Here is a 27,459-nt window from a genome sequence, read left to right on the forward strand (position 1 = left end):
GAGTTGGGAAGAACTTTGGAGGTTATCTAATCCAAGCCCCTGCTCTTGCAGGAGACCTGCACTATTTCTGATAGATGGCTGCCCAGTCTCTTCTTAAAAGCCTCCAGTGTTGGGGAAGCCACAATTTCCAAAAGCAATTTGTTCCCCCAGTTAATTATTCTCACTGTCAGAAATTTTTTCCTTAGTTGTAAGTTGCTTCTCTCCTTGGTTAGTTTCCATCCTTTATTTCTTGTTCTGCCTTCTGGTGCTTTGAAAAATAAGTTGCCCCCCCCCTCTTCCTTGTAACAGTCCATCAAGTATTGGAAGACTGCTATCACATCACCCCTAGTGCTTCTTTTCACTGGACTAGGCGTACCCCAATTCTGCAACCGTTCATCATCTGTTTCAGCCTCCAGGCCCCTAGTCATTTTTGCCATTCTTCTCTGCACTCTTTCCAAAGTCTCAACCTTTTCTTTTTTTTTTTTTTTGTATTGGGGTGACTAGAACTGGATGAAGTATTCCAAGTGTGGTCTTACCAAGGCTTTGTAGAGCAGCACTAGCACCATGTTACAAATGGAGCAAAAGAGAGACCGAAAGAGAGGGAAAGAGAGAAAAGAAGAAGTAGAAGAGGGAAAATGCCAGGGAATTGGGAACAATGCAGTGGACATCTTTGTCTTCTTACTTCTTTGCCTGCTTATTTATTGGGAGGGGGGAAGGTACCAAGAGTGATAGTTAAGCCTTTTCATTTGCTTGTTTTATGCCTCAGAGAGCGCAAGTGAAACCTCCATTATTTTTATCTGAAGATGCTTCCTAAAAAATTCAATCCTAGGGGAAAAACAAGGAAACCACCATCGGTCACCTCCTTAGTCCCATCATAAATCGAGACTGACATGGTCTGACAAGAACCCCCTTGTTGGACTGGCAGCTTCTTTCTAAATATAGGGAGTGGGGAAGTGAATGACAAGGAAGGGGAAAGGGCTGGACTGACACATGGGCAAGGTAAGAGAGATGCTGGCATTTGTTCCTGAGCAAGAGAGTCCGTGCGCTCCTCTCCCCAAATTCATCTGGCAGGAACAACCTTCTTCCCGTACAAGGTGCTATGAGGACCGAAGCTTAACTTCCCACAAATCCCAACGATGGGTTGGAGTCCCCCACAACCCAGCATTCTGGACCAGGAGACCTGTTGGGACCGGAAGCGTCTTGTTTCTTTGAAGGCCTACATCTGATTAGACTTGGGGAGGGGACACTGGAGGAGAGGGAGGGAGGGAGAAAGAGAGACCTGGGCAGGGTTGATTGAACATTGACTTCTGTGCCAAGCCCAAAGAAATCTGGAGGCATCTGTTGAAGAAGGACGTTGGCTGTGCCTGAGATGCCTCAGTCTAAGCAGAAAGGAAGAATGTTGACACTTTAGATACAGAGACAGGGAGGTGACCCTCCGTCTGTAGACTGATGAAATGTTTTCCCTTGACTGCAGATACCAAAATTTTCTTTTCGAGATCTCCGCTTCCCCCGTTCTCTTTGAAAATTTAAGGCAAACAAAAACAAAGCAAGAATCCAAAACTAGGTGCATCTAACAGTTGTAAATAGACAATAAATATAGGAGAGAGAGGGGAAAAAACAAAGAGAAAAAGCATATATTTGAAATTTGTTTCAGTTTTTGGATGGACAGTAGCTGTCCTTTTCAGTGTTATTGATAGTACATTTGTGATCCTTTGGGATTCTGATTTTGTTCTCTTTTGATGCTTACTTTTTCATCGCGGCTACATTTCAGGGAACATGTATATTTAGTAGCTATTGTAAGTTCTGCATGGCACCACCAGGCTATTTTCTTTTTCCTGGAGAAGAATAAAGAATGAGCTTTGGGGGACATAACAGTCGTTGCACTTGGAATGGAGGAACATATGCCAGGGAATGCGAGTGGGGGAGGGGAGGAAATGCTTCATTTGGGGCTGGACATTTTCTACAGGGGAGGCTCTACCTGTCCAAGCAAAGGATTTCGGTAACCCAGCTAATTCTCAGTTGCCAGTTCTATTCTTTTGTTTTTATTGGATTGTTTGACCCTGTCAAACAAATGTCGGAATTGTGTGTATTAAAAAAACAAACAAATCAAAACAGTGTTTTAAAAAAAAAAGTGTTGTAAAGACACTGAGCCTTATGAAAAAATATTTATGGAGTTAAATAAAAAGACCTGAAAAGACATCTCAAGCGTTTCTTCCTAAAATTAATACAATGGTCTAGACGTGTGCGTCTTTATGAATCGGATGGAGGCTAAGGTGTGGGGCTGGATTTCCTGGGTTGAGTCATTTCAGAGGGTGGGGATAAAACGACGTTTGTGCATTTATATGTATGTTGCAGTGATGTAATACAGGTAGTCCTACACTTACAACGATTCATTTAGCAACCTTTGGAAGTTACAACAGCACTGAAAAACATGACTTATGGCCATTTTTCACATTTACAACCATTGCAACATCCCCATGGCCATGTGATCAAAATTCAGATACTTGGAAACTCATATTTATGACAATTGCAGTGTCCCATGGTCATGTGATCCCCTTTTGTGACCTTCTAACAAGCAAAGTCAATGGGAAAGCCAGATTCAGTGACTAACAACTGCATTGATTCAGTTAACAACGGTGGCAGCAAAGGTCGTAAAATAGCAATAGCAATAGCCCTTAGACTTATATACTGCTTTACAGTGCTTGTACAGCCCTCTCTAAGTGGTTTACAGAGTCAGCCTCTTGCCCTCAATAATCTGGGTCCTCGTTTTACCCACCTCGGAAGGAAGGAAGGCTGAGTCAACCTTGAGCCGATCTTCCAAACTGCTGGCAGCCGGTGATCGGCAGTAGGAGGCTGAAGTACTGCATTCTAACCACTGTACCACCGTAAAATTCATTTAATAAATGTCTCACTTAGCAATAAATTTTTTTGACTCAATTGTCATATGTCAAGGACTAACTGTATTACAGGTAGTCCTTGACTTACAACCTTTCAGTTACTGATTGTTTGAAGTTACAACAGCACTGAAAAAAGTGACTTATGACTGTTTTTCACAGTTATGACTGTTGCAGCATTCCCATGGTCATTCAGAGCCTTGGCAACTGACTCGTATTATGATGGTTGCAGTGTCCCAGAGTCATGTGATCACCGTTTGCAACCTTCTGACAAACAAAAGTCAATGATTCACTTAACAACTGTGACAAGAAAAGTCATAAAATGGGGCAAAACTCACTTAACAAATGTTTCACTTAGCAATAGCAGTGTTGGGCTCAATTGTGATCATAGGTCGAGGACTACTTATATAGTACCTAGATGCAACATCTATCCATCCCTCTTTGGCTGGGCCCCCATTGAGATGATATATTAAAGCAGGATTTCTCAACTTCGGCAATTTTAAGATGTGGGGACTTCAATTCAGAGCTGGCTGAGGAATTCTGGGAATTGAAGTCCATACATCTTAAAGTTATCAAAACCTTGCATTGATGGCTGGAAAACGAATGTTAGGTTGCTACCTCTTGGGTGGGAGATCTAAGCAGAGTCCTGGTTTGCTATGAACATTTCCAGAGATTTTTCTTTTATGAGTGTCTTCCTTTTGAGTGGGTCACTTTTGCCTGGCTTTGGTGCTGTATCTGCTGCCTATGTTCTCTTCCTTTTCTCTTTTCATCCTTTATACTCTGCATATCATTCCTCTTCATCACACTTTGGGATCAAAAATGGCCCACATCATTAGGAGGTTATTTCTGAAGGCATCATAATGATATTTGTGGCATGGTCACATTGATGTGAAGAAAACGGGGTGTCCCAGCCAATGGGGAGATTAAATGAGAAGGCCTTGAGGTCAAGGAAAGAGAAGCAGCAGATGCCCCGAAAGAAAGCAAAAAGAGAAAGCTGTCACAAAACACAGATCATCACAAATGTTGACCGAAGTCCATTTCTGTATCGTTTGGTTGCAGCAGGGATACAAAATTGGAGGATGGCGTGAAGATTAGAATGTATTGATTTAGCTACAACATTCACAGCCCATTTATCAGCTTGAAAACTGCCAGAGAAGCTCATGGAATAATAACAAGACAATCCCTGTCCTCAGGTTCACACCTTTAAAAACAATTCAACAGTATCCTCTTTTTTAAAAAAATTGCCAGCACACTTTTCAGATGCATTTTTGCAGGGGATGAATATGCTTGTCGAATACTACATCAGCAAAGGTGGGTTCCTCAATTCGTTATCCTAATCCAGTTGCTTTGAAGTTTATCGCCCAGATGAGTTTCTTCCACTGAAGATGAATGGGTCTTGCTGCACTAAGGTTCAAGTCTCCATTCAACCATGGAAGTCCTTGAGTGATTAAGGACCAGTTTTGGTTTGCTGTCACCCATCAATTGTTGTGGATTAATTAGGAATCCACACCTATTGCAAGTCCCTGATTGATTGATTGATTGATTGATTGATTGATTGATTGATTGATCCAAACACAGTTCTCCTCCTAGAGTGTCAATAGTGGGAAATCTTAAAACTCTGAACTGAGCACTGAGGCTTTGGGCCAAATTAGGTGCAATAGGCTTTTTTTTAATTTACTTAATATATTTCATTAGGTCACCCACAAAACATGTCTGCGGCTTACAAGTCATTAAATATGTAAATGGAGTTTTAAAAACTTGGATAGTGCTTTCAAGAACCACACTAAAAAGTCTTTGTAGTTTTTAAAGAGTTCACTGATTGCAAATTTCTGCAAACCAGAATGTAACCCAATGAGAATGACATCATGTGAAACGATAAAGATACAAATGCAGATCTATCCAACCTCAAATCAATCTGGATCTAAAATTAAGGCATTTGGAAAATTTAAATTGCAAGTTTCTTGAGGATACACATCCTGCTTTTATATACTACTTGTCATTTGCAGCAAATATATGCTGCCCTACCTCTGTACCAAGTTCACAGGAATTCGTTCCTTTAGATAATTTGGCCCTTCCTAACTTTTATTGTCATTTTTTTTTTTACTGTGGGCCCACTGGCCCACATTAAAGATGAAATTCTGTTGCCTGCTCTTCAAGAGAAAGTGTATATCTACTCAAACATATACATAACACACGTATAGACATGCTATATACATACATAAATAAATGTATACCTGCACACACACACACACACACACACACACACACCTATATATCTATATATATATATTAATCACTGTCCATTTTAAATACCTAGTGAAAAGAGGAAACTTGAGAGTTCACAAGGTTAATGCTATATGGAACTGAGGTTAATGCTATATGGACTGAATCTGGATGTTCTGCTTCGGATACCCCGAAGCCCCCTCCCAGAAGGTAAGAAGGAAAACAGATTGTGATAGGATGTGCAGTGCCCCAGATAATCCTGCGAACCCTGATCAAGCATTGCTTATATGCCATGTGCTGGATAGAGGGAAGTGAATTACCAGTGATCTTTTCTGCTGTCCTCACCACTGTCTACACCACCTTCCTGCCTGAAACAGTAATCCAGACAGTAAGGCATTGCAATATGACAGGATGCTCTCAGTCATCCCTCTATAGAAAGTGGGAAGGATGGGAAGGAAGACGGAAGGAAGGAAGGAATCCCTTCATGAAAGGGCTGTTGTGTGGATGATCTTCCTCACTTTCACTTTTTCCACATCTATTCCTCCTTTCATGATGATCCCAAGGTTCTCCATGAATTTATCCGGGTGGAACTGATCCCCTGCTGTTCCTGTTACCAGACTTCAGTGGGGTTCTGAAAACATGACCATTATAGGAGTTCTCAACTTACTACATTTAACACAGCTGAAAAAAGGTACAGGTAATCAACTTACAACAGTTTGTTTAGTGACCAAAATTACAACAACATTGAAAAAAGGGAGTTATGACTGTTTTTCACACAACCATTGCAGCATCCCCATGGTCATGTGATCAAAATTCTGCCGCTTGGCAACTGGTTCATATTTATGATGGTCTCAGGGTCCTGTGATCCCCTTTTGCAACTTTCTGACAAGCTAAGTCAATGGGGAACCAGATTCACTTAACAACCGTGTCACTAACTTAACAACTACAGTAATTCACTTAACAACTATGGCAGGAAAGGTCCTAAAATGGGTCAAAATTCACTTAAATGTCTCACTTAGCAATAAAATTTTGGGACTCTTATTGTTTTTGTAAGTCAAGGATTACCTGTGTTTATGAATGGTCTTCACACTTATGACCATCACAGCATCTCTTTGGTCACGCGATCAAAATTTGGGCATTTGGCAATCAGCATATAGGTGCGAGAGTTGTAGCATCCCAGGGTTACCTTTGCAACCTTGCCAGTGGGCGTCTGCCAAGCCAACTCAAGGATGGGAGCTGGATTTACTTAATGACCATGGGCAAAAGGTCATAAAGTCAGTCATGACTCAGTTAATGACTGCATGACTTAGTGACAGACGTTCCAGTCCCAATTGTGATCATAAATTCAGGACTCCCTGTAATGAAACAACGTCCGTGACTCAGTCACGTAAGTTATAAACCAGTTTGGTTAAGTATAATATATACTTATATATATATATATATATATATATATATATATATATATATATATATATATATATATATATATATATATATATATATATATATATATATATATATATACACACATACATATATATATATATATATATATATATATATATATACATATATATATATATATACACACATACATACATATATATATATATACATATATATATATATATACATATATATATATATATATATACATATATATACATATATATACATATATACACACATATATACGTATATATACATATATATACATATACATATATACATATATATATATACATATATATATATATATATATATATATATATATATATATATATATATATATATATATACTTGATGGACATTACCTTACAGATGACCCCCACCCTGTTAAAGACCTTGGAGTTTTCATATCAAATGACCTAAGTGCCAAAGCCCACTGCAACTACATAGCAAAAAAGGCTCTAAGAGTTGTAAACCTAATCTTGCGTAGCTTCTTTTCCAAAAACACCACACTACTAACCAGAGCATATAAAACATTTGCTAGACCAATTCTAGAATACAGCTCGCCTGTCTGGAACCCTCACCACATTTCTGACATCAGTACAATTGAACATGTCCAGAAATATTTTACAAGAAGAGTTCTTCATTCCTCTGAAAACAACAAAATACCTTATCCCACCAGACTTGAAATCCTAGGCTTAGAAAACTTGGAACTCCATCGCTTTCGACAAGATCTAAGTTTAACTCATAGAATCATCTATTGTAATGTCCTTCCTGTCAAAGACTACTTCAGCTTTAATTGCAATAATACAAGAGCAACCAATAGATTTAAACTTAATGTTAACCGCTTTAATCTAGATTGCAGAAAATATGACTTCTGTAACAGAATCATCAGTGCTTGGAATACTTTACCTGACACTGTGGTCTCTTCCCGTAATCCCAAAAGCTTTAACCAAAAACTTTCTACTATTGACCTCACCCCATTCCTAAGAGGACCATAACGGGTGTGCATAAGAGCACAAACGTGCCTACCATTCCTGTCCTATTGTTTTTTTCTTTTTCTCCTTCATATATATATATATATATATATAGATAGATAGATAGATAGATAGATAGATGATAGATAGATAGATAGATAGATAGATAGATAGAGATAGATAGATAGATAGATAGATAGATAGATAGATAGATAGATAGATAGATAGATAGATAGATATAGATATATATAGATATAGATATATATAGATATATATATAGATATATATATATTTGTTTTCTGAGGTTTTCGCGGGTGTTTGTATGTAGGTCTTTGGTTATTCGGGTTTTCTCCCGTGTAAAATTGGAAGTGTCTTGGCGACGTTTCGACGAAGTCTCATTCGTCATCTTCAGGCTTCAGCTTCGTGCTTCTGGGAGCAATGTGTGATTGCAGCTGTTTCTTCCTTTTTAACTGCTAGTGGGGGTTTGAACTGATTGGGTGGGAGCTTGGATGTGCTCTGATTGGATGGGGGGTTTTTTGTACTCTGATTGGCTGGGGGTGTGTCCTGTTTGGGTGGGGGCTTGGTTGTGCTCAGATTAGTCTGAGTTGCAGGGGGATTTGAGCTGGTGAGCTGTACTGCTGCTGTTTGGCTTCGTGTTCGTGGTCGTGCTACATCTTCATAGTGGGTGTCAGTCTGCTGCATGTATGGATTGGAGGGGTTTGAAATGGCTAATGTTAGAAAATCAAGGAGTATATGAAATCCCATGCACCGCCTGCCCCACCACATACATCGGACAAACCAACAGAAGAATAAGTGCACGCATTGAAGAACACAAGAACTCAGTCAAAAAAGAGGAACCAACTTCTTCCCTGGTCCAACACCTTAAAGCCACAGGACACGATATTGACTTTAAAAAGACCAGAACCATTGCCAAAACTGAACACTTTAACAACAGAATAATCAGAGAAGCCATCGAGATAGAAAAACGCCCACACAGCATGAACAAACGAGATGATACCTCCCGCCTACCAGCCATTTGGAAACCCGCCCTTATTGACAAACGAGTCCCTAACACAAGGAATGACACCAGACCCACACTCACGAGGTCCACACAGGATGTCACCACCACACAACCACCCAGAAAGCAGACCCAAACCCACACTGATCAGGAAGCACGACCAAGGACCAGAAGCCAGACCGCAGCTGCAACATTAGCCATTTCAAACCCCTCCAATCCATACATGCAGCAGACTGACACCCACTATGAAGATGTAGCATGACCACGACCACGAAGCCAAACAGCAGCAGTACAGCTCACCAGCTCAAATCCCCCTGCAACTCAGACTAATCTGAGCACAACCAAGCCCCCACCCAAACAGGACACACCCCCAGCCAATCAGAGCACAAAAAAACCCCCATCCAATCAGAGCACATCCAAGCTCCCACCCAATCAGTTCAAACCCCCACTAGCAGTTAAAAAGGAAGAAACAGCTGCAATCACACATTGCTCCCAGAAGCACGAAGCTGAAGCCTGAAGATGACGAATGAGACTTCGTCGAAACGTCGCCAAGACACTTCCAATTTTATGCGGGAGAAAACCCGAATAACCAAAGACCTACATATATTTATCATCAGATCACCCAGGTATACATCTCAGCCATGGATCAAACAGGTAAGACAATAGAAGTGTTCACCCAATTCCTGGTGGTTGTTGTGTCTGGATGAAGAGAACCTCAAAATGAATCTCTCCAAGATGATGTTGATTTGGATTTGTGGACCATTTTCAGGGAATAACTTTGACTCTAAATGAGGTTGCACTGTCACATGGAGATGGTCTCCAATTTGGATGTCCTCCTGGATGTACAGAGTCTGGTCATATATATATCAGGAGCTGGTTATTTGTAGGATCACCTTCTCCCATCTGACCAATCAGATCAACTATGCTTTAATTCTCTCCAGATTCCATCCATGGCAGAAGTTTGATTAAACTTCAGAGGTGAACATTTCAACCCAAGGATATCTAGTGTCCTCCTTTCCTTATTGGTTTCAGGAGAGGAGAGCTATTGTTGCATCCACACAGGAGGAGGACGCCCTGTAATTGAAAGTTTCAATGTACCAAACATGTATCTTTTTTCCTATATTATCTCTTTTTGCATAAATCTAATGATGAATTTCCACCACTTTATGGGTGGGTTTATTATTGATTATATAATCTTAGAAGCTACCAGAGGCTTTGGAAGTAAGGAACTAAGTAAAATATTTGTATATGACAATATTGAGAAAATAGAATCAGCTGCACTCAATATGACAGTAAGTTAATTTGTGATATTCCGCACCACAACTCATGGAAATAAATGCCAACTAATTAATTTAAAAAATCTGGGCAAGTGGATTTGGAATAAAAATGGTTTCCTTGTCTAGGACAAGGAATTAATTCTAAAGTCTAAGGGCCATAAAATAAACAACCCTGCCCTTGCAACCTGCCCTCCTTAAATCTCCTCTAAAGAAGAGATGCCAGACTCCACCTGCAAAGAATGGAAAATGCTTATCCTATTTGTAGGCTGAATTGTGTGGAAGAACTAATAGGCTGCTCAGATCCTCAAAGAGGCACTTGGAGAACCAATCAGAGAACCCTTGAAGCAAAGAGGCAATCCTTAATGAATACCTAGGAGAACAAACCAAAATCCAAAACTATCTGAATATATAAAGGGTGGATGGTGTTGCTATTTTACTCCCCACTGTGCAGAGGTCTATAATCAAGCTTTGAAGTTTGCAATGCATGAATTTGAAAGGATCACCAAGGGATCTGAAAATCCGCAACCTTTATTTTTTTAATTATTTTTATTCAATTTATATGGTTGTCCATCTCAAATAAGTGACTCTGGGCAATGAGTAATCATAAAATCAATTAAAGCCAATTAAAAACACAATAGTATAAAAATAAATATATAAAGCAACTGAGAAAAATTATATTTAATAGATATATTATCATACCCTGCCTTGACACTGAAGGCTTTGGTGGTTTACAATAACCAACGAAAACTGGGGGGGGGGGGAACGCAACAATATAATAAAAACATCACGAGAATACAAATATACACTTAACAAATTTAATAAACAGATGTTGCCAGGACTTTGGAAAATTTACTTTGAGTCCTTGGGAGGTTTCCTCAACACAGCCATTCAGAAGTGCAATACTTGAGCTTGGGTGGTGGGTGGTGGATGGAGTTGATGATCGGGTGCCTCATGGGAGGAGTTGATCAACTGATTGAAGGAAATGATGTTTGTAGGGAAGGATAGCAGAACCTGAGGCAGAGTCAAAAGAGGGATCAGCCTAGAATCCCTAAGTCCATAGTACTATGTCCCTGCTATCCATGGTACTGAGATTTATCTGATTGGTGTAGGACAGGGGTGGGGAACTATGGCCCTTTTATGATTTGTAAACTTCAACCCCCAGAAGTTGAAGTCCACAAGACATAAAGGGCCATTGTTCCTCATCTCTGGTGTAGGACTATGATTTCCATCCAGATGACAAGAGATGATGGGATTCACAGTACAGTATGACAGCATTGAAGGTCTTAGGCTACAGAAGGCCAATCTAGAAGCTGCTTCTAGAAAACAAAATTGGAAGTTTATTTTTTTCTTGACTTTATTTAACCTGACATTTAAAATGTACACGCCAGATGAAGTACTGTTTCTTTGAGTCCACCCAATCAAATACCATGTTATGTAGCCTGATAGCTAGTTTCTGGGAGACAAAACAACCACCCTGCCTTAATGAGAGTAGCCCTCTCTTCCTAAAAATGATACAGGGTGGGTTGGATATCATGACTTTTATCATTTGCCATTCCACCCTCCTTGGAAAACTGGGGTGAAATGTTCTATTCATGAGGGGGTGGCGTGGTTGTCATCATGACACCTTCTCCAAACATAAAAAGGTATGGGTTCAACCTCTGGTACCTTCAGTTCAATCAAGGGTGGAAGACCTGGCCCCAAAACTCCAGATGTTGCTCAGCTATAGCTCTTGGCAATCCCATCCGGTGATGAATTATATTGAGAACTGTAGTTCTCAATATCTAAAAGGACAAAACTTCCCATGCCCCAATTAAAAGAATAGGCTGGAAAGATAAAACTGAGCTGGAAAGATAAAAATGATTTTCACCTAAGCTGGCTACCACAGTACTCATTTCCTCTTGATCCTGCTACATTCTCTGTCCCACCTTTCAAGATGAATTAGTTGAGGCTGGCAGGCAGCAAAGACAAAAGTCAGCATCTAACAGAAGCTTTATTTACAAAGCTGCCTCTGGACTGAACATAAGCTCTCTTTGAAGCTAAAAAGGATGACTCATTCAGTTAGGAAGGAAGGAAGGAAGGAAGGAAGGAAGGAAGGAAGGAAGGAAGGAAGGAAGGAGGAAGGAAGGTCTTAACTGATTGTGTCAATATCTGGATGTGCTATTATAGAGATGGCAATAAATATTCACATCTGTTTGTCTTTACATAAGTATTTTTAAGGCAGCCATTTTGTAGACCCCTGATGGCAGCCATTTTGTTGCCAAATTACTACAATATTGTCTTGTTTTGGCCAAAGTCCTTGAAAAGCAACTGTTGATGACATTATCTACTTGACTAGTTCTCCACTGTAATGTCTAAAAGTCCTGTTGTCCTTCACCTTCCACTGAATCACAGGTTGGCCACATTCTTCATTTATGCATAGCTGCATACACACACACACACACACACCTACACACAATCACACCCACATGTGGACCTTGAGAAATGTACTGGGACTTTTCCCTAAAAGTTGGAAGGGCCAGAATAAAAATAAAGTTGGATTTTTTCCACTGTTAACTGAATTTAAGTTAAATTATTGCAGTTAATGTGATCATAAATTTTATCTTTTTTTTTCAGCATGTTGCATGAAGAATTATAATAATTAAAACTGCTCTAGAGGCCACCCTCAGACCTTAAAAAGTCCACATCTGATGAGGTAGCTAGGGAAAAGAATGAAGTGGCCTTGGCTAACTTTGAAACCCTGTCAGGAACTAGAATTGGGTTGGTGAATTTCTTAGTTGTCTCCAACCCTTAGTTAAAAGCTGTCCTTAAGTAAATAGTGTAATTATAGGCAATGGCACCAGATGGCACTGGAACATACAAATTGGTTTTCTTTGTCCACAAACACAAAGACAATTCCATGCTAAAGCAAGAGGAAAATTGTTCTCCTCCCAACTCCTCTGTTGCCAACAAATGAAAAAAATCTCCTCCCTTGTAAGAAGCTGCAGAAAATTAATGGAGAATCACAGAAGGGCTGGATCAGACTTTGGACAACTTTTAGTCCAACCTAGGCCCAGTACAGCAATCCATTAGTAGTAGTCCTGACAGAGTTGGACATCCTGTCTCTGTTAAGTATCTCCAACATAAGAGAATCTTCCACCTCCTAAGACAATCTCTATGGTGCCTGAACAGCCCTTCTCATTATGACATGTTTCCTGATGTCCACCTGAAATCTATTGTATTGTAATTTATACCCAGTTTCTCACACATAAAGCTCCCTTTGGGCAAGAGGCAAGATTGGGGACCACTGGTATAGAGAGAAGGTGATTCTGCAGGTATTCAGGTTCCAAAACATGAAAGGCTTAAAAGTGACAATTAGCACTTCAAATTACACCTGGAAGTCAACTGGCAATCAGTACAGTTCTTGGAACAGAGGTCTTATGTAGGTGCCTTGGGATGCACTGAGGAATCCCTGAACCATTGGACCAACCGTAGCTTCCAAATTCAGAGCAGCCCTACATAAAACATGTTGTGATGGTTGAATCAAGAGTTAGTAAGGGGTGAGTGACAGTGAGTAATAGCTGCCATTCCAAGAAAAGTTGCAATTGATGCACAGGACGGAGCTGTATATAAGCCACAGTTTCCATCTGCTCCTTCAGCAGGAGCTGTGAAACCATGAGGAACCTCAACTCTGCCCAATAGGGTGCAACTCATCCAGAGTTAATGATGGGTTTTACTGCAGTTGGCAGACTTTCAACCTTGATCCTTTCTTTCTTGCTGGGGTTGAGTTTCAAGCTATTTCTCCCGATCCAGATGCAAATAGCCTACAGAAACCTTGACAGCCATTTGAGAACATCACTTATTCAGCCATAGATTGAAATAGGCAAGTGGGTATCCCATGCAGATAGGTGATCTTGCTCCATAATTTCATATAAGTGTGAAATAACAGTGGGGATAGTATTGAGCCCTGCAGTGGCCCCTTATGGGGCTTTTCTCACTGGCCCATCCAGCTCCCACCAGTTCTTTTGAGATGTTCACCACCAAGAGGGATCCAAACTTGAAGTGGATGACCTATGGATCCATCTCCTGCAAGATCTCCAGGACATAACTGATCCCAGATGTCATCTCAGCCATGTCTCTGGAGCTGCCTGGGTAGCATTAAGCTCCAAGTGAATCTGAACATTTTGTCTAAGCTAGAAAATTCCTGGTAGCAGCTCCTTAAATGATCTTCTTGCCTGGTCTTGTCCCACAGAATACGGGTTTCCTTAAAAAGGGACACTAGATGGCAATTGGTGGATGTCAGAAGAGTGGAGTCATTTCAACTTTTCATCACTCAGGTTGTGGGGTTTCTTACCCACGCTGCTTCCTTGTGTCAGCCCAGCACTGCTCAAGACATCCCTTGGTTTGCTTCATTCCTTGAAGCTCCTGGGATAACCAGGGGAGGCCCTGGATCAGTTAGAAAAGCAAAAAGTTGTGCAGTTTTGTGCAAGGCCACTGCTGCCCCTCTATTCCAGGAAGCGCTTAAGGCCTCAACAGGACTTCTCTCCATCAACTCAGGAAAACCTCAACCAACTCTGAAAGCCAAGTGGTTACAGTTGAGACCTGGAGCAGACCACTGAAGTGGGTTCCTCCTCTCTACAGATGACCAGACAACCCTACTGTAATCAGTGGATGAGAACCACAACAAGGGAAGGATATGAACGTCCCTAACATTAGACTTAGAATACAATCCGGCTACCCTGAGATAAAAAATGGGTATGATGTGTGGTCTCCAGCATGCCTATGATTTGCCATGATTGCCAAGAATTTCTCAGTTGCTTCTGCCCTTCTCTTAGAGAAGGCAGTTGAAGTCTCTAAGAACAATTGGGAATCACTGCCAGCCCCACAGGGAGTCCAGCTGCCCTGCCTCAAGGAGGAGGATGCACGTGAACATTCTCACCATGTCCCGATATCCCCAAAGCCCAGTTTTGTCCCCAGTTTTGTCCCCAAAGCCCAGTAGTGTTATTCACTTACTTTCACTACCGGTTCAGAAATGTGAGTATGTGCACCACCTCTGTGCATGCGTAGAACATCCGTGATAATGTCCGGGTGGGAGCATCTCGCGGCCACTGCTTCCGGTTCACCCAAACCGGGTAGAATCCCAGTAGTAGAATCCCACCACTGGTACAGCCTCACATCTGCAAGTGAAGTGCCCCTTGATGCCAACAGAGTCTCCTGGATGAGAACTGATCCTCTGACTCACTCTGCTATCTTGTCACTGATGTAAGACCCAGAATCTAGAAGAAGGCCACACTTCTGATAGAGGAAGACTTCTACCCCAACCAGGTTTCAGTAAAACAAGCCAGGATTCATCCTCAGTAAGCTTGTGAATGTCACAAAACTTATGATTGGAAGACCTGGCATTCGGGAACCACAGAAAGATAGAGGTTCCAAGAATCTGATCACTTAACCTGGTCTTTTTGTTGAGAGCAAAGAGCCAGAAGTGGGAGTTAGTCTCAAATGTCCAAACCCCTTCAGTTGAAAATTGCTGTCCACTTCCTTCTGTCACATCTCCGTCTACTCACTGCCATTCTAATTACTGTATTGGGACCTTCTCTGAATCCTTGCCTCCTTCCACAATGCTGCTTCTTCCCTGTTCCCAAGGAAGGTTCCCTCCTATCCATCTTTCTAAGTTCCACTTCATCTTCACTCCACAGTTAAGAGCCCTGGCTGCTGTTGACAAGGACAAGAGTCAAGAGACAATGAAGTCCTGAGCATAATTGGGCTTGGAGATTCTTATGCACAACAAAAAAGATTACCTGGCTGAAAGAGCTAACTAGATGCCATAGTTGCTAAGTAACTGGATCTCAAAGCAACAGAGATGGTTCACCAATTATAGCTTGGCCCCTGAACAATTTATTTTGTTCTTCTTTTCCATTATAAGGCTTAAGACAAAATCAAGGAAGAGAGAGAGATTTAAAAGCTTTGTAAGCCATTACTTTCACAGTCAATGACTATGAGAAGTGAGTGTATTAATAAGAATGAGCTATTCATTCTCAGGTACTTCTTGTGTGGATTTCCTACAAGTGTCTTGGTGTCCAGTAAAAAAAATAAGATGCCAGATAATACTGTATAGGTCTATCTGTTCAGCAGAATGATACTTTTTGATTGATCAGAAAACCATCTTCTTGCATCTATAATATAGGCAGAGCTAACAGCTCCTTCTGTGATGCTATAGCAGAGATGGACTGTAGATGTCGTGCTGGATATGCCTGTGATAATCTAAGAAGAATAAGAATAGAACAGAGCTGGAAGGGTCCTTGGAGATCATCTAGTCCAACCCCCTGCTCAAGCTATAACATTTCAGACGAGTGGCTGTCCAGTCTCTTTTTGAAAGCCTCCATGGATGAAGCACCCACAACTTCTGAAACCAAGGCATTCCACTGGTTAATTGTTCTCGCTGTTAGGAGATTTCTCCTCAGTTTTAGGTTGCTTCTCTCCTTGGTTAATTTCCATCCATTGCTTCCTGTCCTGCCTTCAGGGGCTTTGGAGAATAGGTTGACCCCCCCCCTCTTCTTTGTGGCAGCCCCTCAAATATTGTTAACAGTGCTATTATGTCACCCCTAGTTCTTCTTTTCACTAAACTAGACATACCCAATTCCTGCAATCTCATTAACATGTATTACTGCTCTCTCAACCCATTTTATTCCAATTTTACATCACAACATAATTAACAAAGAAAACAACAGTATTCAGATTTGCATCAGCTATTGCCTCATTTTCACGGTGACAAAATTTAGCTTCCATATGGGTGAGAAGTACGCTAAGTATGGATGAGTAATTGCCCAGTCTTCCTATGTATGATACAGCAAGTTTAAGCATATTCCCTTCAGGGGCTTAAAAAACTATTAAATATAGTAGCACAAGACGAACTGATCCTTTCTTCCCAGGTCAGCATGGATAGATGCATTTGATTAGTGGGGTTTGGAGACAGCTACCCTGAACAATTGCAGAAGGAGGTTGCAGGATTTGGGTATTGCTGATCTACAGAAAAGAAGGACTGAGGGGTGACATGATAGCAGTATTCCAGTATTTGAGGGACTGCCACAAAGAAGAGGGGGGTCAACTTATTTTCCAAAGTACCCGAAGGCAGGATAAGAAACAATGAATGGAAACTAATCAAGGAGAGAAACAACCTGGAATTAAGGACAAACTTCCTAACAGCGAGGATACAGCTTGCCTTCAGACATTCTGGGTGCTTCATCACTGGAGGTTTTTAAGAAGAGACTGGACAGCCACTTTTCTGAAATGGTTGAGGGCAGTAATGGCAAAACTTTTCAGCACTGAGTGCTCAAACTGGAACATGTGCACGCACTGGAGCGCCGGAAACCCGAAGACCAGCTGGCCGGTGTGCATGCGCGCTACCCAGCTAGTCTTCGGATTTTTGGAAACCAGAAGAGCAGCTGGCGATGGCATGGGCTCTGCAAGCCCTACCTCTGGCAAATGTGCCATAGGTTCACCATCACGGGTATAGGGTCTCCTGCTTGAGCAGGGGTTGGATTACAAGACCTCCCTTCCAGCTTTATTCTGAATTTGACTCTGAGGGTGTTGTGCCTGGTCCTAAAAATTATTTTTCTGGGAGTAAAGAAGCTTTTGAGAGCCTGTTTGGTGTAGTGGTTAGAGCACCTGGTTAGAAAGTGGGAGACCATGAGATCTAGTCCTGCCTTAGGGAAGAGAGCCAGCTGGGTGACCTTGAGCCAGTCCCCCTCTCCTAAGGAAGGAGGCAATGTCAAACCACTTCCAAAAGCTTGCCAAGAAAATGACAAGGACTTATCCAGGAGTCAACACTGATTTGAAGGCACCAAACTATAAATAACAAATTTTCTACAGAGCATAAGCTTGCAACATATGGATTATCAACAGCGTTGCCAAGCTAGGAAGCCCAGCACAGACAAAAGTCCATTGTCAGGTGCACCCTGAGCAACAATTATTTATCTAGACCAGTGTTTCTCAACCTCAGCTCTTTTAAGATGTGTAAACATGTGTGAACATGCTGCCTAAGGAATTCTGGGAATTGAAGTCCATACATCTTAAAGTGAAGACAAATATAGATGTCCCAGGATAATGTTGCTGGATCCAAACTGGGCCGGTTCTTCTGAACTTTTAGACTCGTACTGGAGCCCATCCTCAGGGAACTTCTCTGTAGCACAGGGGTGGGGAACCATGGTGCTTTTATGACTTGTGGACGTCAACTGCCAGAATTCCTGAGCCAGCATGGCTGGCTGAGGAATTCTGGGAGCTGAAGTTCACCAATCATAAAAGGGCCACGGTTCTCCATCCCTGCTATAGCAGAATGTGTGCTTTGGGCTATTCTGTTTCTTTGTGTGAAGGACTTGGCAGCACAGGGATACAACAGCCAATGACTTAATGGCCAGCCATCAACACCCCAACCAACAACTGAAAAGCTACACCCAACCAGATACCAGAGGTGGTATTGAGCCAGTTCGTACTGATTCAGGTGAACCAGTACCAGTGACTGCAGGTGGGCCCCTGCCCTTTTGAGCTCGTAACCAACCACAAGCCTCTCTTGGGATTCTTGACTGGGGACTGCCAGACTCCTCAGATTCTCTCACCGCAGATGACCTGGTGGACGGTATTGCTGGCAGCGTATTCTTACACACTGACCTATCGCCTGGGAAAGCACCTCGGACACACTGATGTGCTTACCTGCTGCCCCCTGAAGACTGTAGTGGAAGACCTGGTGCCTGCCTCGCCTGTGCTCCTGATGGACAGCTCCTCTCTTCTGCTGACCGCCTCTGACATTGCCCAGTTTTCTGCTAGGGATCAAGTAAATCTCCCAGGTTTTAGACTGGGTGCACAGGGGGTGACCTCAGGGATCTCTCAGCCCAGAAATGCAGCCTTATAAACTGAGGCAGCATGAGTTCTCGACCCAAAGGAACTGCCTAATGTGGGGACACCGGGTTGTGGTTCCCCCACTCCTCAGACAGTCCATTCTAAAGACTTTGCACCAGGGACAACCGGGCATAGTGAGAATGAAGGTCCTGGAGAAGAGTTACCTTCGGTGGCCCTGGTTAGATAAGTGTCAGGCCTGGAAACCATACTAGGCCTTAGGGTTCCAGACGCTGCCACGTTTTTCCCCTGAGGGGAAGAAGGGGGGTTGAGGGGTATGGTAACATTCTTCAAGCGGTCAAGGTCGGATGGTGTTCACTTCTGCAGGAGGAGTGGCGAGAAGATATTCGAATGAACTGGGAGAATGTGGGACCATGTGACCAGCACAGGGGTTAGGGGGGTGGGACTCTTGGGGTTTGTATAACTGGGAAAAGAATCCGGAAGTTCAGTTTTGGAATTTCACTCATCGTGTACCAGTTTCCTTATGCTAGTAAAGAACTCTGAAAGACAATGGCTTCTGAGGTTTTTTTATGCAGAAGAGGTTTTTCTGGAACCTTGACTATAAGGACATAACTGAATGGGCCTCCTCCTTCAAAGGTGCCAGGAGACCAGACCCTTGCCGCCTAAATGGGGCATTTATTTATTGTGAAGTGTCTGCATTTGCATTGGCTGATGGATGTGTGTGTTCTGTCCCCCTCACCTCAGTCCGAGCGATGGCTTAATTAGCCGGCACTATCAGCTCCGGCAGCAAACTCGTGAGCGTCTGCTAAGTGACTCTGTTATCTCTCTTGATGCCAATGAGTCAACCAGGAACAAACAGTACTTCAGCTCTAGTTAAGCAGTTGATTTGCCTGCTACGAAGAGGCATAGCAGCCCTCACTGCTTTTATATCCTGTGGGGTGTGGCTCCATGTCTCAGCACTTCCTAGGCCTGCCCCATCCCTAAAGCATGCCTACTTTAGTAGGGTTGTTCCTACCTCTCCTGCCTACGAAACCTAGGGTCCAGCCAGGCCTGATTGCCCTCAGCTGGGTCTGGAGGCATGGCCTGTGGGGGAAGAGTCAGGGGACAGCGGCCTCTGCCTCTGGCTCCTGGAGCTGTGCCAGGGAAGCTGGTGCTCCCGAGGTAAGTCCTGATGGCCCTTCCCTCTCACTTTCCAAGTCACTTTCTGGCAGGGGGCCCGGCTCGGGGGGCACAGACACAACAGTGTGTGTATGTGTGTCATGATTGTTTATATGAATGTTTTTGCTCTCCCCCCCACATTTATCAAATTATCTAGGTGCCTAGTTATCCACCTGCACATCTCTTATTTATCTGCCTAATTAAAAATGTACCTATTTCCTACCCACCTATGATCCATTTGTTTTTTAAAAAACATTTATTTAAATATTTTTGCTGCAGCACCTAAAGCAAAAGGCCAGCCAGAAACCAGTTCCTAAAGGGAGCAATAAAAGGCTTGGAAACTTTTTTGAGAGCTGTTTCCTGTTTGACTGATTCCCTTTAGGACTCAGCCTCCTCTGCGATCGTTTGCTGCCCGTGTTGAATCCCCACCTGGCTTTGCAGTTGTTCTTCCACTGCTCCAAACAAGCAGCCTCCGGAAGGACCTTCCTTTCCTTTATCCTTTCCTTTCTTCTTTTTTTCCTCCCTCGAAAATCAAATCCCTTTTTCGTCTACTCTTCAGCCTGCCAGTCATTCATCAAGGTTGCATATAATTTTGTCACCCACTTTCCAGGCATGCCTACTTTAGTAGGGTTAGCAAATTAAATTGTTCTTCAAGGGGATCAAGGCTGGAGGCCAGAGCTGCAGATTGTAGCTTTAGTACCTAACTGGAGGTAGGGAGAAAGATGAACAGTCTGTCCCGCCTACCAGTTTTTCTTGGGTTTTCTTTATTGGAAGAATGTGGATTGGGTGTGGGGGGCAAGCAAGGGAAGAGTTTGAGCAGCTGCCTTTGCATGCTAGCAATCGCTTTCCCAAAGCCTTGCAAGAACCAGAACCTCCTGACTGGCTCCCTTCTTTTGCAAAGCCAGCGATCTAGCTAGTCTCGATTGCAAGGGGCTAAAAAGTCCATCTTCTCCTTTTGCTCCTTGGCTGCTTGTCTGACTCCTTTTTAGCATCCAGCTTTCCTGCTGCTGTTTGCAATCCATGGCTAAAGGCCTGAATTTGCTTCAGAGGTGGGTTTCAGCAGGTTCTGACCAGTGGTAGCGGAAATTATGAGTAGTTCGGAGAACCAGTAGTAAAAATTCTGACTGGCCTTGCCCCCATTTATTCTCTGCCTCCTGAGTCCCAGCTGTTCAGGAGGAAATGGGGATTTTGCAGTAATCTTCCCCTGGAGTGGGGAGGGAATGGAGATTTTACAGTATCCTTCCCCTGCCACGCCCACCAAGCCACGCCACACCACACCCATCAACCCACACCCACAGAACTGGTAGTAAAGATTTTTGAAACCCACCACTGGTTTGCTTGCAAGGTGCCAGGGCTCCGAAAGGCATGGAGTGGGAGGGGAGGGGGAGGGGGAGGGGAAGGGAGTTACAGCCCTTGGTCGTACCTTTGGACAAATTGCCAAGCACCCATATTTTCATCGTCTTGACTGCAGGGAGTGGCACCGCCGGGTGACAGACTATGGGTAGTTTGTTAAACTTGGGTTGGGAGAGGCTTGCTTCCCATTCTAGTATAAAAGTAATTGTAATAAATGGGCTAAAAGTTCAGCCCTTTATCAGAATAACTTCTACATTTTAAGTCTTTAAAGGCCTTTCCCCAAGACTGTTATTATTAGAGAAAAGTGGTTCCTCTTGAGGAGACGTATAAAGTCTCCTAGGAGAAGTACTTTGCTTATTGCTACAACTGCCAAGAACGTTTGCAATCCAGTTTTTACCAGCAATCTCACCCTGTTTTGCAACAAGTGTCAGATTTTATTTTATTTTATTTTAGTTATTTTATGTAAATGTAATGCAGGCCCTGGCAAGAGGGGCAGAGCAGCAGTGGGTTCTAACCGGTGTTACCACCAGTTCGCTTCGTGCACGCGCATGCCGCACAATCAGCAAATTACTTGCAAATTACATTTAGTTTGCCAACAAGAAGCAATGGGTGGAAACTAATCAAGGAGAGAAGCAACTTAGAACTAAGGAGAAATTTCCTGACAGTTAGAACAATTAATCAGTGGAACAACTTGCCTGCAGAAGTTGTGAATGCTCCAACACTGGAAATTTTTAAGAAAATGTTGGATAACCATTTCTCTGAAATGGTGTAGGGTCTCCTGCCTGGGCAGGGGGTTGGACTAGAAGACCTCCAGGGTCCCTTCCAACTCTGTGATGATGATGATGATGATGATGATGATGATGATGATGATGATGATGATGATGATTAACTACAGGTAACACACCGTTCAATTTCATTTATTTATTTATTTATTTATTTAATTGGATTTTTATACCGCCCTATCTCCCAAAGGACTCAGGGCGGTTTACAGCCAGATAAAATAGAACAAAAATAAATACAAGATAAAAACAATATTTAAAAAACTTATTAAATTGGCCCAAATTAAAATATAATTAAAACAGTAAAAACCCCATTTAAGACTAAAATCCTACGCCAGTCCTGCGCAAATAAATAGATATATCTTCAACTCGCGGCGAAAGGTTTGAAGGTCAGGAAGTTGGCGGAGTCCTGGGGGTGGGAGCCCCCACAGAGAAGGCCCTTCCCCTGGGTGTCGCCAGCCGACATTGCTTGGCGGACGGCACCCTAAGGAGTCCCTCTCTGTGAGAACGCACGGGTCGGTGGGAGGCAATTGATGGCAGTAGGCGGTCCCGTAAATAACCCGGCCCTATGCCATGGAGCGCTTTAAAGGTAGTAACCAACACCTTGAAGCGCACCCAAAAGACCACAGGTAGCCAGTGCAGCCTGCGCAGGAGTGATGTCACATAGGAGCCACGAGTGGCTCCCTCTATCATCCACGCAGCTGCATTCTGGACCAACTGGAGCCTCCGGGTGCTCTTCAAGGGGAGCCCCATGTAGAGAGTATTGCAGTAATCCAAGCGAGAGGTAACAAGAGCATGAGTGACCGTGCATAGGGCATCCCGGTCAAGGAAGGGGCGCAACTGGCGAATCAGGCGGACCTGATAAAAAGCTTTCCTGGAGACCGCCGTCAGGTGATCTTCAAAAGACAGCTGCCCGTCCAGGAGAACGCCCAAGTTGCGCACCCTTTCCATCGGGGCCAGTGACTCGCCCCCAACAGTCAGCTGCGGCTGCAGCTGACTGTACCGGGGTGCCGGCATCCACAGCCACTCCCTCTTGGAGGAATTGAGCTTGAGCCTTTTTCTCCCCATCCAGACCCGTATGGCTTCCAGACACCGGGACAGTACTTCGATAGCTTCGTTGGGATGGCCTGGGGTGGAGAAGTACAGCTGTGTGTCATCAGCGTACAGTTGTTACCTCACCCCAAAACCACTGATGATCTCACCCAGCGGCTTCATATAGATGTTGAACAGGAGAGGCAAGAGAACCGACCCCTGCGGCACCCCACAAGTGAGGCGTCTTGGGGTCGATCTCTGCCCACCTGCCAACACCGTCTGCGACCGGTCAGAGAGATAGGAGGAGAACCATCGATAAACGGTGCCTCCCACTCCCAAACTCTCCAACCGGTGCAGCAGGATACCATGGTCGATGATATTGAAAGCCGCTGAGAGGTCTAATAGGACCAAGGCAGAGGAATAATCCCTATCCCGGGCCCTCCAGAGATCATCAACCAACGCGACCAAAGCCGTCTCCGTACTGTATCCGGGCCGAAAGCCGGACTGGAATGGGTCCAAATAGACAGTTTCATCCAGGTATTGGGGTAATTGACATGCCATCGCACTCTCTACAATCTTCGCCACAAAGCGAAGGTTGAAGACCGGACGATAATTTCCTAAAACAGCTGGGTCCAGGGAAGGCTTCTTGAGGAGGGGTCTCACCACTGCCTCTTTCAAGGCAGCAGGGACAACCCCTTCCAACAAAGAAGCATTTATAATCCCCCGGAGCCAGCCTCGTGTCACCTCCTGCGTGGCCAGTACCAGCCAGGAGGGGCACGGGTCCAGTAAACATGTGGTGGCATTCAACCTCCCCAACAACCTGTCCATGTCCTCAGGAGCCACAGGATCAAATCCATCCCAAACAGTCTCAACAAGACGAGTCTCCGACCTCTCACCTGGATCCACCCAATTTTGATCCAGACCATCCCAAAGCTGAACGATTTTATCATATAGATAACTACTAAACTCCTCGGCATGCCCTTGCAATGGGTCATCCCACACCCCCCGTTGAAGGAGAGAGCGGGTCACCCGAAACAGGGCGGCCGGGCGGTTATCTGCCGATGCAATGAGGGAGGAGACGTAAAAACGTCTTGCTTCCCTCAGTGCCACTAGGTAGGTCCTACTATAAGACCTAACTAGTGTCCAGTCAGCCTCCGAACAGCTGGATCTCCAAGCACTCTCTAGGCGTCTTCTCCAGCGTTTCCTCTCCCTCAGCTCCTCAGAGAACCAAGGAGCTGGTTGAGACCTATGCCGGGTCAGAGGCCGCAAAGGCACGACACGGTCTAGAGCCCCAGCTGCGGCCAGTTCCCAAGCCGCGACTAGTTCTTCAGCCGTGCTGTAGGCTAGACCCTCAGGAAACGGCCCAAGCTCCGTCAGGAACCTCTCCGGGTCCATCAGGCACCTGGGACGGAACCAACGTATTGGTCCCATCTCCCTGCAGTGTTGAGTGGCGGTCCGAAAGTCCAGACGAAGGAGAGAATGATCCGACCATGACAACGGCTCGGTAACTAGATCTCCGAAATCCAGATCACTCAACCACTGTCCAGAGATAAAAATCAAATCCAGTGTGCCTCCCCCAATGTGGGTAGGGCCATCAACTACTTGCGTCAGGTCCAAGGCCGTCATGGAGGCCATGAACTCCCGAGCCGTCATTAATGACATGCCGGTAGATGGCAGGTTAAAGTCCCCCATGACCATAAGTCTAGGGGGTCTCAACTGCCACCCCGGCAAGCACCTCCAACAGCTCAGGCAGGGCTGTTGTCATGCAGCAAGGAGCCAGGTACATGACCAACAAGCCCATCTGACCTCTATGGCCCCACTTCACAAAGAGGGATTCACAACTGGCAATCTGAGGAACAGTGGTCTCCCTCGGTTCTAGACTCTCCTTTATAACAACCGCCACCCCCCCCACCCCTACCTTGGGCCCTCGGTTGATGGAATGCTTGGAAACCCGGTGGGCACATTTCAACAAGGGGCACCCCCCCTTCCGTGCCCAACCAGGTCTCCGTAATGCCCATAAGGTCCGCGGATCCCCCCTGTATAAGATCACAAATTAGGGGGGCTTTGTTAACCACGGACCGTGCATTGCACAACATCACCCAAAGGCCCAAGCTCTGAGGATCCTGACCACCCGGGGAACAGGAGAAGTCTGAGGGGTCGGGGCGCGTGATCACTTTCAAACAGCGAGCACGTGCCCCCAAAAGTTGATACGACCCCCCCACTTCCGCCATATCTGCCCCTCCCACTTACCGTGCCGATGGAACCACCCTCACAAATAGGAACGCAATCCTCCCCCGTTACCTTTATATGTTTATTGTATCACCTTCCATTGAGATCTGTTGTCCAAGGTATATATAATACCTAACACATAAGCATAACATACACAGTAAATCGTGTGAGACTGCCAGGTAACTATACGTAGAATGTTTATGCTGCCGTATTTTATTTGCATTAGATATTTTCCATTCATGCCTTGTGAAACCTTGATAACCTCCTAAATGATACAAAAACGATTTCTCAAAACTATTTTCAGAACCTAGTGGCAAACCCTTAATGTTGCCCTCATTCATCTTGCTTAAATACCGGAAAGTTTTGCTCCTGAAAACCATTTCTATTACCCACTAAAACAGGGCAAGGAATTGATGGCTGATGTTCGATGCCCATCATTAAAACTTAAATAGGAATCCAATTCATTTAGGCAGAATTATTACTTTTATTTTTAAAAATGTCTGTGGAGATTCTCTGTCATCCAGGTCATGGTTGTCCTGAAGGTGCTTTTTCAAGAGGCAACCGGACTTTCTGGTTTTTCTTTGAAGATGTTTCGCTTCTCATTCAAAAAGCTTCTTCAGCTCTGACTGGATGGTGGGGAATGAATGGATTTATACTCCTTGCAGACAGCTGGTCATTTGCATCCTTTTAGAGAGTCCACCTGGAGGTTTATCTGTGTCATCAGGTGGTGCAAATTGGTGTGAAGCCTTCTTGGAACTGTTGAAAGGACTGTGAACTGGAGATAGATGATGCCCCAGCCCTCCCCCTCTGTTGAGAAAGGGCTGTTCAATTTTGACATCAATGGCCTCTTTGACCCCTCTTTCAAACCAGCAGTCCTCTCTGTCCAAAATGTGGATTTTGCTGTCTTCAAAAGAATGGTCTTTGTCTTTTAAATGCAAATGGATTGCTGAATCTAGTCCTGATGGGTTTGTTCTCCTATGTTGTGCCATACAATTATGAAGTGGTTATTTTGTTTCCCCAATGTGTAATTCTGCACATGGCGCACTGCATTGTACTGCATGTACCACGTTGCTCAGTTTATGTCTGTTTTATCCTTAGGGTTTTATCCTTAGGGTGGACAAGCTAATGTATTCTTGGGTTTGAGCCAAGAATACAAGTGACGCAGTGGTTAGAGTGCAGTACTGCAGGCTACTTCTGCTGATCACCGGCTGCCAGCAATTTGGCAGATCGAATCTCACCAGGCTCAAGGTTGACTCATCCTTCCATCCTTTCGAGGTGGGTAAAATGAGGAGCCAGATTGTTGCGGGCAGCAGGTTGACTCTATAAACTGCTTAGAGATGGCTGTAAAGCACTGTGAAGCGGTATATAAATCTAACTGCTGTTGCTATTGAAGTGTGCACGTATGTTGTGTTGGCTGAAGATCCTCCTCAGTTTTTCCAATATTCCTGCAACTTATGGAATGACAACATTGCTTTCTTTATTATTCTCTTCTTTGTCTTTATGGAGGAACTCCAGTAGGGTCTTTTTTGAGATTTGATGAAGGCCCACCTGGGATAGCCACATGTTCTGAGGGCTACCTTGATGTGTTTTTGTTCTTTTTTCTTTCCCATCTTCGCTGGTAGGCAGCTCGGTGGTGTAGGGTTCTGATGATTCCCATTTTGTGCTCCAGTGGGTGGTGGGAATAAACATAAATATTGATCTCTCTGTGTGGGTTTTCTGTAAACTTCAGTGCTAAGGCATCTGTGTACTGCACAGTCCAGGAAGGCGAAATGTTAAGGCTATTTTCCTTAACCTCCTCCTGTATGAATTTGATGTATCTGTCCACAGAGTTTCAAAAGAGAAGAGTTAAATCATATCTGTTACAATTAAAATCTATAGTAAAGAATTATTTGGACCAATTCAGACAATGCACAAATGTGCAAGTTTCTAAAATATTGAAATCTTTTATCCTGGGAAGAAGGTTTGGAAGTGAGAAAAGAAGCAAAAGAAGTAATCCACCATCCAGTGTTTATTTATTTGTAGTATTTATTTTTAATAGCCATTATTTACATTAAGAAATCAATTATTTTGTTATTGTAAAATGAAAACTGGAAATATGATACTACAATAGAGTAGACAAACATTAGACGTTTGTGCTTACTGGCATGGAGTAACAGCTATAACAGGGATTTTCTTACTGTTGTCAAGCAGTTGAGGTTGAATCGATTGTGATGAATCTTTTTTTTTATCATAATTTATAGATGTTAACTCATCATCACTGAAAT

At 43.6% G+C, this 27,459-nt stretch overlaps 1 protein-coding gene across 7 annotated transcripts in view; it reads left to right on the top strand.

The window, feature by feature from the left end:
* Window positions 1-27,459, top strand: part of ARHGEF9 (Cdc42 guanine nucleotide exchange factor 9) — a 369,419-nt gene that overhangs the window by 310,235 nt on the left and 31,725 nt on the right. The window contains exon 14 of one of the 7 annotated variants that reach the window (XM_058154712.1): window positions 26,294-26,980. The exons of the other annotated variants lie outside the window; for them this stretch is intronic. Within the exon in view, the coding sequence (XP_058010695.1) occupies window positions 26,294-26,321 (28 nt within the window). The 3' untranslated portion in view covers window positions 26,322-26,980. Of the gene's footprint in view, window positions 1-26,293; window positions 26,981-27,459 lie in introns of those variants that run through there. 7 annotated transcript variants of the gene reach the window in all.

This window comes from Ahaetulla prasina, chromosome 11 (genome assembly GCF_028640845.1).
Source record: "Ahaetulla prasina isolate Xishuangbanna chromosome 11, ASM2864084v1, whole genome shotgun sequence".
Classification (NCBI taxonomy): Eukaryota; Metazoa; Chordata; class Lepidosauria; order Squamata; family Colubridae; genus Ahaetulla; species Ahaetulla prasina.